Source organism: Taurulus bubalis, assembly GCF_910589615.1.
Source record: "Taurulus bubalis genome assembly, chromosome: 11".
Classification (NCBI taxonomy): Eukaryota; Metazoa; Chordata; class Actinopteri; order Perciformes; family Cottidae; genus Taurulus; species Taurulus bubalis.
The window spans coordinates 14270743-14284066 of NC_136599.1; the positions used below are offsets into that span (position 1 = coordinate 14270743).

General features: G+C 44.4%; 1 protein-coding gene across 1 annotated transcript in view; it reads right to left on the reverse strand.

The window, feature by feature from the left end:
- The window catches only part of rarga (retinoic acid receptor gamma a), a gene marked incomplete at its 5' end in the record, with an annotated part of 29223 nt that extends 27464 nt beyond the window's left edge, over positions 1-1759 (reverse strand). Inside the window, one exon of the mRNA XM_079225610.1 lies at positions 1591-1759. Within this exon, the coding sequence (XP_079081736.1) occupies positions 1591-1759 (169 nt within the window). The remainder of the gene's footprint in view (positions 1-1590) is intronic.
- Positions 1760-13324: the final 11565 nt, after the last annotated feature.

Below are 13324 nucleotides of genomic sequence, written 5' to 3' on the forward strand. Positions count from 1 at the left end.
AGAGAAAGGAGAGAGAGAGAGAGAGAGAGAGAGAGAGAGAGAGAGAGAGAGAGAGAGAGAGAGAGAGAGAGAGAAAGAAGAGTGTCTAGAAGTGTGTTTGCATGTGTGTGCATCTGTGTGTTTTCCTAGCAGGGTGTGTTCTTGGATTCCACCACACTAGGACATTACCCCCAGGTGCTCTCTCTCTCTCTCTCTCTCTCTCTCTCTCTCTCTCTCTCTCTCTCTCTCTCTCTCTCGCTCACTTGCTCTGGTTCTGTGGAAATACCTTGAGGATTAGGTGGGCTGCAGCGGCGCGGAGGAAAGGTGGCGGGGGGGTAAGGGAGGGGGGGGGAAGGTGGGCGGGGGAGGTGGCTAGTAGTGATTGACGGCTGAAAGGCTAGAGAGGTGCTCAGGCATGCTGTGGTTGGGGAGAGAGGGGGACTGCACACACAGGCAGGGGGGCTCTCAGGCTCTGCACTCAGCTGTTGCCACCCACACCCATTATAGCCCCTCCACCACCTACCACCCACCACCACCTGCCGCCCCTTTAGCGCTGCACCCAGATACAATTTCAAATAACTCCTGCTTACCTTTACTTCATGTCTAACCTCAACAAAACTGCTCCTTCTGTTCTCTCTCTCTCTCCGCTTTCCTTTCTCTCCCACTGACATCCTCAGCATCAAGTTATGCAGCAGTGGTTTTATACAAGGATACTCCCTGAACTATATCCTGATGCTGATTTTTTTTAAAGCCTTTTGAAATTAGCAGGTGTTTTGAGCAATGGCAAATGTATGTCGGCAGTTGTGTGTGTAATCTGGCTAGTTTTCCATGACAGAACAACACTGACCAACAATCTCCTCTTTGTGCTCTGTGCTACATACATCATCCCATTTTAGTGCTTCAGCATACAGCAGCGCCTCCTGTGGTCAGGTCTGAAACTACACGTCTGACACGAATGGAGCCTGCTGTTATGGTACCTGATTGTTTGAACTGGGCTTTCTGCTCACCTTTCTTTCTCCAAAACGGTTTGTGGCCTGCTCATTCTGAATAAACAGTCAGACATGTCTTTCAATCGCAATTGTGCTCACTTTCAAATATTTGTTGCTTCTCAGAGCACTCATCACCTCACATTGAAAGAATGTTGTTTTGTCTCTAATTGCAGACTTGTGGGTTGCCTGTCTCACAAAAGCTCTGTGAGAGGTGTAGATACACACACGCGCACACACACACACGCACACGCACACGCACACTAGTGAAGCCAGAGCCAGAGCCAGAGTTTATGGTCACAACCACACCATCTACAAGCATCTATATGGAAACCACAGGAGCAGAGTAATCATTGTATTGATGAAAGTGGACTTTTTCTTCATGGTTTCTTTGGGGGATTTTTTTCTCATACCACTCATCCTATATCGCAAACAGACCCAAAGGTTTTCTATTTCCACAAAATTACACGTAATGAAGTGCAATTTAAACAGCCTCTTTCCAGTTCATGTCCAAATTGTATAATGTGACTAAAATTAATGTATGGACGTCATATGTAGTTAGAGTTGAAATGGAAAAGGATCTGCGAGGAAAAGTCAAACACACACAGCAACGAAACTGACTTACAGAGAGCGGCCATCTCTTTGGGCAGGTCAGCACCAAATCTCCCAAACAGGCTACTGTTGGCCAGCAGGTCAAACGGGGAGTGGCTTCTCATGGAGTTGAAGGCGAAGGGGTAGACAGCAGGTGGGAAGCCGGTCATGTGACCCACCTGCTGTTCCCTGTTGGTAGCCATGGCGACAGAGCACACCCCGGGGTCCGCAGCAGGCCGCTGGGTGAAATTAACAGGCCCTCACAACACCTGAAAATCCCTTGAACAGTTGAAATCTGTGTCCTTTTGAAGACCCTCAGGATGTGGGGAATGGATGAGTGACGATAAGGCCGCTGGTTTTAGTGACTGCACTTTCGATGGGTCATCCAATTCACTTTTCTGGGGAAGAGAAGGCAGAGACATTTGTTATTCCTTTCGAATAAATTCACCACATAAAAAGCAAAGGATAATTGTTTGTGATTGGCTTGAACATAATGATACAATCAGTGGTTTGTGTTGAGATCCTCTCTGGATTCCACAAACACAATTCACCTCACATCAACTCTGAGACCATGATCCATCTCCGCTCCGGGACGGGAATAGTTTATCCACAGCTCTAATGCAAGAAGGATGTGCAAACTTCAGACCAGCAGGTATGAGAGGAAAGGAATTGAGGAAGGACAGCAGGAACCAGAGCAGATAAAGACGTGAGAGAAAAAGAACGAGTGAGCAGTGAGAGGAAAAGCCTGAAAAACTGGGACTGGGCGAGGGGAAAAGAAAATAAGAAAGAAGTTTGGAAAAAGTTATAACAGGGAAGAGCGGGAGGGAGGGTAAAAATGAGAGAGAGAAAAAGAGAGAGAGCTCTTGTTCTTGCAGTTTTGAAGAGCTTCCAGACTTCTACAGTGATTCCAGGCTATGCCATATGATTTAAATCACCAGAACTCTACTATAAAGAGCTCCTCTGTTCCTGCTGCCAGCCTAGCACAGCAGCCTGCCTCTCTGCCTCTTTCCCTCAGGACCAGAGGCCCAGACACGGGGTCCAGAGCACGAAGAAGGGAGGGAGGAGGGGGTCGGTGAGAGTGGGGGTGTAGGGTAGGGAAAATGAGATCCACTGATTGCTAACTGCTGCTGTCACTTCCAACTATCCTCTCTTGAGGTCAGGCTCCCATCCCACAGAGTCATTTTGGCTCTAACCTCCAGCAGCCAGCTCGTCACATTGACTCCACACAGTAGGCACAGACAAGTCCGGCTCCAGAGTGGACAAGGCTGCAGTTATGCCCCACCGTTGATGGTTAATACAAGAGGAGGGAAAAATTCCCGGCAAAGCCTCCCATTTTCTTTTTCATGTTTTCTATTTGCCTTTCGCTTCCCTAGCGTGATTTCATGAGTGGGTGGTGTGATCAGCTTGTTTTTTAAATGTGGCTTTGAAAAAGAGCAGAGCCAAGGAATTTGGAACTGCTGTGGCTTGTGAATCCGGGAGAAAAGACAGGAAAAAAATCTTGGTAATGAATTCTATATAAACAAAGAAATGAGTTTGGGGGGTTGAGGGGGTGGGGGGAGGGGGGGAGATCTAAGGCTGAACCGGTGAACTGCTGAACTGAGGGAAAAATGCACAGAGGAACAGTGACAGGGTCTGGGCACTGGGGGGCACTAAGAGGTGGCGCCGTGCCCGGGAAAAAGAGGGAGAGCTTTCCAAAACACACTCAAACACACCACACGGTCTGAAACACATACACATGCAATCAAGCACTGAAAAAAAAAACTCATGTGTGAGAGCGCGCACACACACACACACACATACACACACACACACACACACACACACACACAGAGACACACAGACACACACAGACACACAGACACACAGACACACACACCTCTCACCCTTTGCCTTTTCCAGGGCTCTGGCTCCCTCCCTGCCTCTCTTTCTGGCTCTTTCTCTTTCAACAGAGCCAGTTAATTACACCCTACTGCTGCAGGCAGCTTCAAACCACCACTAATTTAGAGTTCCATTACAGTAAACTGTTCCACATGTGCATCCAGGGCCCAGGCAGGCTCGGGTGGCCACGTTTCAGGAAGGAGCAGCCGCCGATAGGCACCCACCCCCATCCTGCCAACACAGCCATACTGCCATCTTTCTTTTTCTTTCCTCTCTGGATTTCTTTACACCCTTATTCCACCATTCCTCATCTTAACTACTTTGGATATTTTTTTTCTCCCTTTTCTGACCCACCCCACATCTCTATATCCTCTCTTTAATCATGTCCTTATACCCAATCCTCTCTCCCCTGCCTCCCCCACCCAAACTCCATTTCCATCCCTCTATTGCTTATACAACTTGTACCATGACCCTGTGCAGCGGTTCCACTGTGGCTAACACACAAAAACATCACTAAAGATTTCACAGTGGGCCTAATGGGAGAAGAGGTACAGACTGGAAAAACAAAACTGCCAGCAACACAGGCTCATAGTGTGTGTGTGTGTGTGTGTGTGTGTGTGTGTGTGTGTGTGTGTGTGTGTGTGTGTGTGTGTGTGTGTGTGTGTGTGTGTGTGTGTGTGTGTATGTGTGTTCTGAGTATGTACTTGGCCAGCGTTAGGCCCGTTTGGGTATCTGCCTCATGAACTCAAACCAGGCCCTATAAAGGCAGCACAATGTGTCTGAGAGTGCTGGGAGAAGAGAGAACAATAAAGAAATGAAGGAAGATGTGTGAGAAAAACAAGGATTGTGGCAGAGAGTACTGTACACATGTGACTGTACAATATATTAATCTAAAAATTAAGCTTTAAGTGCTTTTCAAGCCATCAGACACAGGCGGAAAAACCTCAGCACAATAAACTGCAGTGCCACTGTTCGTTTGCACACGTCATGAAACAATGAACGAAACTGAACTAAAGAGTTGTACAGAGAGACACACGCAGCCTTTTAAAATAGAACCCAGTCACTTTACTCTCCCCAAACACAATAATGAATTAATAAAAGAGTTGGCGCCAGTGTTTTTTAATGAGTCACATCAGCCCGGCAGCTTTTTACAGAGCCATTTATGTTTTATGTTGGGTCCTGTGGTAGGCTAACTTCGCCAGCCCGTCTGGGGCTATAAGGGGATAAGGGGAATTTGGAGTGACCTCATCCCCTGTTAGCCAGGGCCAAATGGGCATAGAGGGCCTCCCCACTTCCCTTGAGCCTGGGGGGCACGCAGGAGGCAGGAGGCAGGAGGCAGCAGGCAGCCAGGCAGGCGAGGAGCACCAGGGCCAGCTATGAGTGCCTTCACGGCTGTTGCTGGGACTTTCCATCACTCCCTAAGAGGTGGACTGTAGCAGTTTAAATTTACTTTGGTTGTTTCTGTAAATAGTGGAGTGTCAGACCTCGCAGAAGTTCATAATGTTAACGGCGACTCATTAATTAATTGATTTGATCAAAATGACGTGTAGCAAATGAAATGAAATCAATCAAGACGTCAATTTGGAGACAAGACGAGGCACGCTTAGAGAGAAAGAGATTATCTTGTTTGCTGAAGAGTTTGGATTTCAACAAAAAGACGTAGCAGGACGAAGAGTCAAGCAAGAGAGAGAGAGAGAGAGAGAGAGAGAGAGAGAGAGAGAGAGTTCCCACAGATTGAATGTCTGTCAAACAAAGGGGATCAAATCCTCTGTGAGCTAAACAACAATTGTGCCTTAACAGTGGTGACGGATTGAGGCCCCTCAGGCAAGAAGAACTGCAGTCAAAATAACAAATAAATCACGGCAGCTCTGCACCACACAACCAAGAAAAGCAGCGGGTTTTATAGTTAGCAAAAGAAACCACAGGTGATTACTCTGCGTATATGAGCAGGATTCTGGGTGCCATGGTGCCAACTGGAGGACGTTTCTTGTTGCAGCGAGGGAAACACACAAACTTACAGTAACTGTGTGTGATGTTATATTGAGTTATAATTGCATGTTTGCCTTTGTGGACATTTGACTTTGAAGTCAAATTCAAACGACACTCCTCACTCTCTTTTCCGAGTTTGAGTGGGTTCACACGTTGTCCTTGGGTTTCCTGGACTCCCAAAAAGGCCACGATATGCAATTGTAAAAAATGGCCTGCAATGTAAAATTAAAAATGTAAAAGAGTCTGTCAGTCCAGGCAGAGTAGCTAGTCAAAACATGTTACTGGAAGGATTGCATTGTAAATTCACAGTGTTGAGTCAATGTATTGCGGCAGAGAGAGCTTGGCAGAATCACAGAATCCTCTCACTCTTTTTCCACCTGACTTGCCCATTACTGCTCATTTCTTCACAGAAACCTGTGCATGTCTGCCAGGCACTGTCCTTCAATTGTCAACATCATAAAGTGATTTATAGTCAGTAACTTTGTAAAGGAAAGGATTTGAAGCGTAGACGTCTATGTTTATGTTTTGGGTCATTGGTGAAGTTAAACAATGATTTTACAATCCATGTGACCTGAGTTGACACGATCATTTCCAACGGCTTGAAGCAAAAAAAAACACTTAGTGTCATCATTACTGTTTTGGACTGTCACAGCCTAATTAAAACATTATTAATGAAACATATTGAGAGTGTTATTTGATCTTTTTGCTGGCGTCAGCAGTATTTGGGCTGTGAAAACAATATCCTCAACACTAGTATCTGATGCAAAGCTGACAGCTCCCTGTCTGTCAACAAGTGGCTGGCTAATGGCTCTGAGAGAGACACCCAGTGACAGACGGTCCAGTGCCTCCAAACAGACTGGCATTCCATCGCCTCAAACTTGTTTGACATCTGCCTGCTCATGGCATCACACAAACACGGATTGGCTTTCAGCAACAACGCAAAAGAAGCACCTCTGTGTAATCACTTGTCCCTGAAAGAGGTTGGGTTTTTCAAGGGTTCCACTGGGGAGTGGCATTATGCAATCTTTGCTTTTGAATCTATAAATAATTGATCATTTAGTCAAATGTTATTATTAATTTTGCTCTCTCTTTCTTCTCTTTGTTTAAACATGTGGTCAAACAGGCTGTGTTGACTTGCAGTGGTGGAGAGAAGTATGGAAAGAGTGAGAAGTCAGTGAGACATAAAACACTTGGTGACATGATGAAGTCATCCTGACAGCTTGCTGTTTCCATGATGTGGTGGCGCTCTTTGGAGTACTCAACATGGAGACTTCAGCCGTGGGTTCAGCAACACAAGAAAACACACCACAACAGGAAAAGGCAAAGGCACATGATGGTAAGACATTTTGACAAATAAATAGAGAATTAGAGAGACGGGGAATAAAGCAAGAGAAGAAAGCTCAGATTCTTATGGATTTAAAATGGTAAAGTTGGTGCTGCTAATAACATCTTGTTTTGTAATTACAAAGAAATGATTCACACAGGCGGTGTTTCTCTTCCTCAACTCAGAGAGAAAACAATCCTTTCTCTGTATAAAGAGATGCATAATGGATGGGCTCACCATCACCACTTGTAGCCTCGGGAGTCAAAGCAACACACCAGCAGGCCCAAACACACACATGCAAGCAAGCACAACATGCAAAACAACAGTCACACACATATAACTGTGCGTCAAGAAATCTCTTAATGAGAGCTTGAAGGCAGGGTGGACATATAAATCGTCAAAATGAGAAAGCACACCTGCACAAACAGACATAGGAAATGGTGTGCAGATAGTTTCCTTGTTAATTATAGTTTGGTTGCAGAGAGCCCCTCGATTCTCCTAAAACCACCTGACTAACCCCTCCCTACCTTAATTGCTATAGAAATTCCAGAAAAAGACAGGCATCAACAACTCCCAGATGTACTGCTCAAAGTCATGTCACAAAGAAGGACTGTTGAAGGTTTTGCAAGACAGAAGCTTTTATAAAGGTGACTGTTGTTTCAGTGGCTCCCACAAAACGTCAGATGTCTCTTCACCTGAAAAGTATTCTCACATAAAAACACCAGGTTTTTCAATTTAGTTTAAAAAACTCAAAATAATATTCATACTACAGTTTTGTGAAATGTTTTATCCTTGGTGGTTTTACTGGTTGTTATTATAATCAATGTTTCTCTTGTTTTTTTTCCTATTATTTTATTTAAACTTTTGATCCATAACATGTCTAAATTCAAGGCATACATCTGAAAAAAACTGCCTCTAATCACACTGCTTTAAAAAAAGAAGATGAACTCTGTGTTTCTGTTGTAGTTATTTCCATGGACAAGCAGCATATTTAACAAGTATGTTATTACTGAGCTGTACTGATCGATAGGCAGTATGTGAGCATTGACAAAAGAATTTTGAGCTGTACTGTTGCCTGACTAAATATCTACAGAAACAAGAGAATGTTTTTGGCCAGGCCGAAATATAGAACTGACATAATGACGATCACAAGTATATGCATCATAAGTAATGACACATACACATCTGGAGCATATAACAACAAGCTAAAATAATAATTGATTCCAAACTGTCACTAAAGACGAGCAAAATGCTGTGACCGAACACCATGAAAGTAAAGCTGCTCTGTATTGACAGTCTGTCCTCGATAAAGAGACCCACGGGTGGTGCTCTGGAGGAGCAAGGGAGCGCAGTGATATTACTCTGCCTCAGAAATGAGCTCCATTTATTCCACTCCAGATGTCACCGACTCAGAGTCAAACTGATAGACCATATGACAGCGGAGGGCGCCACAGATATCACGGGCCTCCCTCGCTCGCCCATGTGGGTGTTTTTTCCAATTCACTTCAATCAAACAGTCCCTCACACTTCTGTCAAGTCCACCAGGGGAAATAAGCAGTGGACAGCAGGTGCAAAGCAAAAGCAAAGGCAGTCCAGCTGCAGTGGTTTACCTGGTGACCAGTCGCTGCTGGAGCAATAAACCAACACACTGCAGAAAGCTATACTCTGACATCAGGGGCTTGGTCATCCTATGTCCAAATGAAATACACCAAAATGCAGATTGATTTGGAATGTGTTGCACATGGCTCTAACAAGGGAAGCCTGTTAACCAAGCACAGATGCCAGTATTAATAAATGATCATCGCTGACACACTGCTAACTATGAGAACACAATGGAAACACGTACATATGTAAACTGTGTTTGACACACCTCACTCCACAGGAATCAGCCTCTGCTGTTTAAAAGGTGGAAAACAATGCTTGTCTTGTCCAAGTGTTCATATGTTGCGTATAAAAAAAACAGGTCAAGGGCTGGTGACTGCTGTGTTGAATACACATCAAACACATGCAAGTGTGTACACACTAACACAGACACACATGCTAATAATAAAGAGCTCCACATGCAGGCACTGGGTAACACTTGAAACGCTCACTAATAAGCACATATGTGCACAAAGGCACATGCAGGCACACATGCTCACTTGTGTTTTCATATAAACTCAGTGTCACTCTCACATTAACAAAGCAGAAAGAAGCCAACACGCTAAAACACTGCGTACAAACACACATGTGTGTTCAGACTTTTTGGTGTTTACACATTCAAATCTGGTCAGATTTCTGGGAAAACAATAAATAATTGTCTCAAAGCCACTCAAGTGTTTTGCACACTCGGCCTCTGTCTTCAATTAAAACTGTCCACCCGTTCCCAAAAAAACACAGCCTCTCTCTCATTCTTTCTCTGTCTTCACAGAGAGAGAGAGAGAAAAATGAAGACAAACAACAATAAAGTAACGGATTCTGAACTTTTTAAGTATAAATTACTCACCCGCTCAGGTGCTCATGAGGCAGACGGACAGATGAAGCATTTGCTGGAACGGTCTGATGAGCAGAGCTAGCCGGGAAAAAGGAGAAAAGTTGTGTGTACGTTCATCAGAGTCTTTCTGACAGCAGAGACAGAGTAGCAGTGAGCCTCTCTCTCTCTCTCTCTCTTTCTCTCTCTTTCTCTCTCTCTCACTCGCTCTTTCTCTCCTCCCCCCTTCTTGCAGTCTCTCCTCCTCTTCTTCTCGTCTCTACCTCTTAAAATCACCCTTTCACTCCCTAAACACAGGCACACACTCCCTCTCTTACTAAGACATAATTATACTCTCTGATTCATAAAGCCTTCTTTTGTCACGTGACACAACACTTCAAATATACAGCACATTTTTTTCACGAGCCACAAAATGCCCGGAGGGAAGAAAAAGGCCCAGAGAGCTTAAGTTTCTGTTTTTAATTCTCTCTCCCTTCTTTGTCTCTCGGGTGAATTCTTTTTCTCTTCTTCATCTTCTTGGCTAAAGAGTATTACCCACAAACTCTTTGTGCATGTTTAAATATGGAGCCATGTCGAGATCTTAGTTCATTCATGTTTAGTCAATACATCCAGAGTTTAATAGGAGAGGATGTTTCAGTATCCTGAACATAAATAATAATGTTTTGATTTAACACAGATGATGCAAATGGAAAGCCAATAGATTTATTCTTCCAAGAAAAGTTCACCTAGTCATTATTCCCAGTGTGATCAATTAATGGAATAATCATGAAGGACTTTTGCCCGGCCTATCTGCTCACTACAGGCTTGTTAGTTGATCATATTTGTGTGTGATTGCTTCTATGACAATCTTCCCAGAGCAGTGATAATAAAACATTATAATTATTACCACTGCTGACGCTACTGCTGGTTGTACTTAATATTAAGGAAAGTATGAGGACCCTTGTGAAACTAATTAAGGAAGTATTAGACACAGAAGATAGAAACATTCTTGCGGAGAAAAAATTAAAACCAGAATTTGGCATTTAAAGCTGGAATCTGACATTTTTTAGGACATAACATCTGTCAACATCCTGCCAAACAATATGCAGTTTGGAATATTTTCTAAATAGAGATTATTGTAAAAAAAAACAACAACTGCAGACTCCGGCATCTAAAACCCCTTCAGCTATGAACATAAAACATTATAGTGGCACATCAGCTGCAGCTGTCCCGTGTGAGATGGCAGAGCTGTGCAGCTGCAGCAGCGACACATTTGGGCGTGCCCCTGAACGTGCCCCTCTCTCTATATGAGATCATATGTTTCAGATCTGTGTTTATGGTTATGGGCGTATGCCCTGCTTTTCTTAATGAAATGTTTTTCAAGTTGTTTTGGTTATGAGCAGTACCTCAAACCTCGGCAATGGGAGGAAAGGGCACATCTCAACTGGCACCTTAACAGGCGCTTTTTTCTGTCCCTCTGCAGCAGAGTATAGATAACCTACACCTTGTGATGAAAACAACCCTAACAAGTCAGTGTAAATACATGCATGCTTCTTTAACACGCACATAATACATATCTAGTCTAATTAATATCTAAACCAAGTAAGTGCAGCAAGCATTTTCAAAATAGCCAACTTATACATGCACTACTTATTCTGAAACTTTATCTAAAATAATGCCCTCTGGCATATCGGCCATGCATCACTTCACATTCTCCCAGATCTCACAGTCTGAGGCAGAATTTCCAACTGGAACTTTTGTTTTGGTTTTCCCAACTATCTGTCCAATTAAGACCTGATATAACTGCTGCACATTGTTTTTGTAAATCACAGTGGCTGGCCTGATACAGGCAGAGATATCATCTCCAAACACGCTGAACCCAATATGTCTCCAGGATAAAGTCAAGCCATTATAATAAAAAACACAAGTGCCCGGCCTCAAGCTCATTATTCCTATGTGCTTCCGATCTTTACAGCCACATATGGTCTACAGTAGCCTACTGAAATGTTCTTTCATACATTTTTTTTATGTGAATTTGCTGGTACATAAGCAGTGTTGCCTTTTTGCAGAAACCTAATATTCAGGAAGCACAGAATCTAAGCCCCACTGCAACAAGCACTTCAGATGATCCTTATCTTTGTTGACATTTGATTCCTGTGTTGCTTATGAGGCCACTAAGGCTAATATAAATCCCTTAACTGTTTACATAGCAGTGCTAAATCAGCAATATGAAAACAATATGAAACACAAAGGTAAATACAGCCATAGGACCCTATAATAACTTGATATCAGCCATTAGAGTGACATAACCTGTAAAGTGTGTATTAGTCAGTGTGATGCCATCGGGCTGACCGAGACCATGCATTTGTGTCAGATTGTGCAGTTAAGTACACGCTGATAGTCGTGTGTGTGTCAGCGTACAGGGCATGCTGTGCTCCTTATTAAATTATGACAGTGAGCTTGAGCAGGGGTTATGTTTCGTTTTGCGGTACGCATGTCACTTGTGAATATGTGTGTGTGTGTCTGTGTGTCTGTGTGCGCATGGATGAGTATGCGTAGGCAGTAGCACCAAGAAGGTCAGAGGTTACTAGTGTTTGTGTTTCAGTGTCAGTGAAGTGTGCTCCAGGCAGAGATTTATGATCATTGTGTCTGGGAGGCTGCAGAGTGGGGGATAATGAAGATAGATCAGGGCGCTATCTCTCTCTCCGGGCACCACTGGAAACATGGCCTATGGCCCCGTCCGTTCTCGTATCATTAACTTCAGCCCGTGACATCATAACGAACTGCCCTGACATCAATCCTAACACAGTGTGCTCTGAGAAAAAGTCAAACGCAAGAGAGGCAATTCCTCACAGGAAGTCATCCGGCAAACAGAGGCATTGTTCAGCTTTGCAGCTTCTCTGGGTGTGTTTATGAAGATATGAAATATTCATGGAAACATCATACTCAGTCGTGTGTTTCCACTTTAGATTCAACATATTTGCATTCGCAGAGCCATGGAGTAGAGGCCTGAGGCTCGGTGGCAGAGGGAAAGCTGCAAAGGAGAGGTAAAGAGGAAAGAGGGGATGACGGAGGGAACAAGAGAGGGAGGAAGTGAGGTTATAGGGGTTAAAGGGAGATGGAGAGAGGGGGAGGAGAGCAGGGTTGGAAGACGAGAAGGCCGGTGGTACAGGGGATGTGAAGAGAAAGGGGTGTGAAATAGTAAGAGGGAGGAAAAGAAAACGGCAGGGTGAGATGGAGAGAGGGATGGATTGTCGGAGGAGGGAGAGGAGGGGGTTGATGGGATTGGTGGTGGAGAGGAGGGAGCGGGTGCCTGTGGCGGCAGGTTTTAATCAGTAACAAGATGCCTGTAATGAGATCACTATTTCCCCACATTCAGATTGATGTCATGTGAAGTTTGGTGCCACACCGAGGCAGGCAGGGGATGCGGGGCGAGGACACACACCCCACTCAAGACACATTTGTGCACACATTTGCTGAAACACACACACACAACACACACATATACACTTGCTTGCACTTTCTTGGTTACAGACTTAAACACACATCCTGTGAAATGAAGGAGCTCATTCATCCAGCCTGGCAAAGTGCGCTCATTTAGAGTCCAACCGCCTTGAAGCAAAAACATACACGGAGGAATACTACTCACAGGAAAATGAGTTACTCATGGCAAAGGAGAAATGTATGTGTTAGGGACCAAATGACATATACCACTATGTACTCCTCTAACGAAAACAAATGAGCACAAAGCTTGGAACAGTTAGAGAGAGAGACAGAAGTGTTTTTACTGCAGAAGGAACTGAGGGAAAAAGAGAGGGGGAGCGGGAGAGAAAATAAAAAGAGGAGTGTATCTGCGCTTATTGTGCATATTTTGGGGTGCATTCAGAGTCGACACAGCGACCAGCGTGTGTGCCAGCATATGAGCACTCTGCCTATTCCCCAACATGTGTGTCCAATGAAAGGTGAACGGCTCTCCTGTCTATACTTTCCTCAAAAATCAGCCATGATGTCACCATGAACCCATCTTGAACCCACCTCTGTCAAAAAGCATTACTCCGGCCCTCCCTCTCGCTGCCTCATTTTCTGTTCCACCTCTCCCTCCTTCACGCTCCGTTCCTGCCTCTGAGC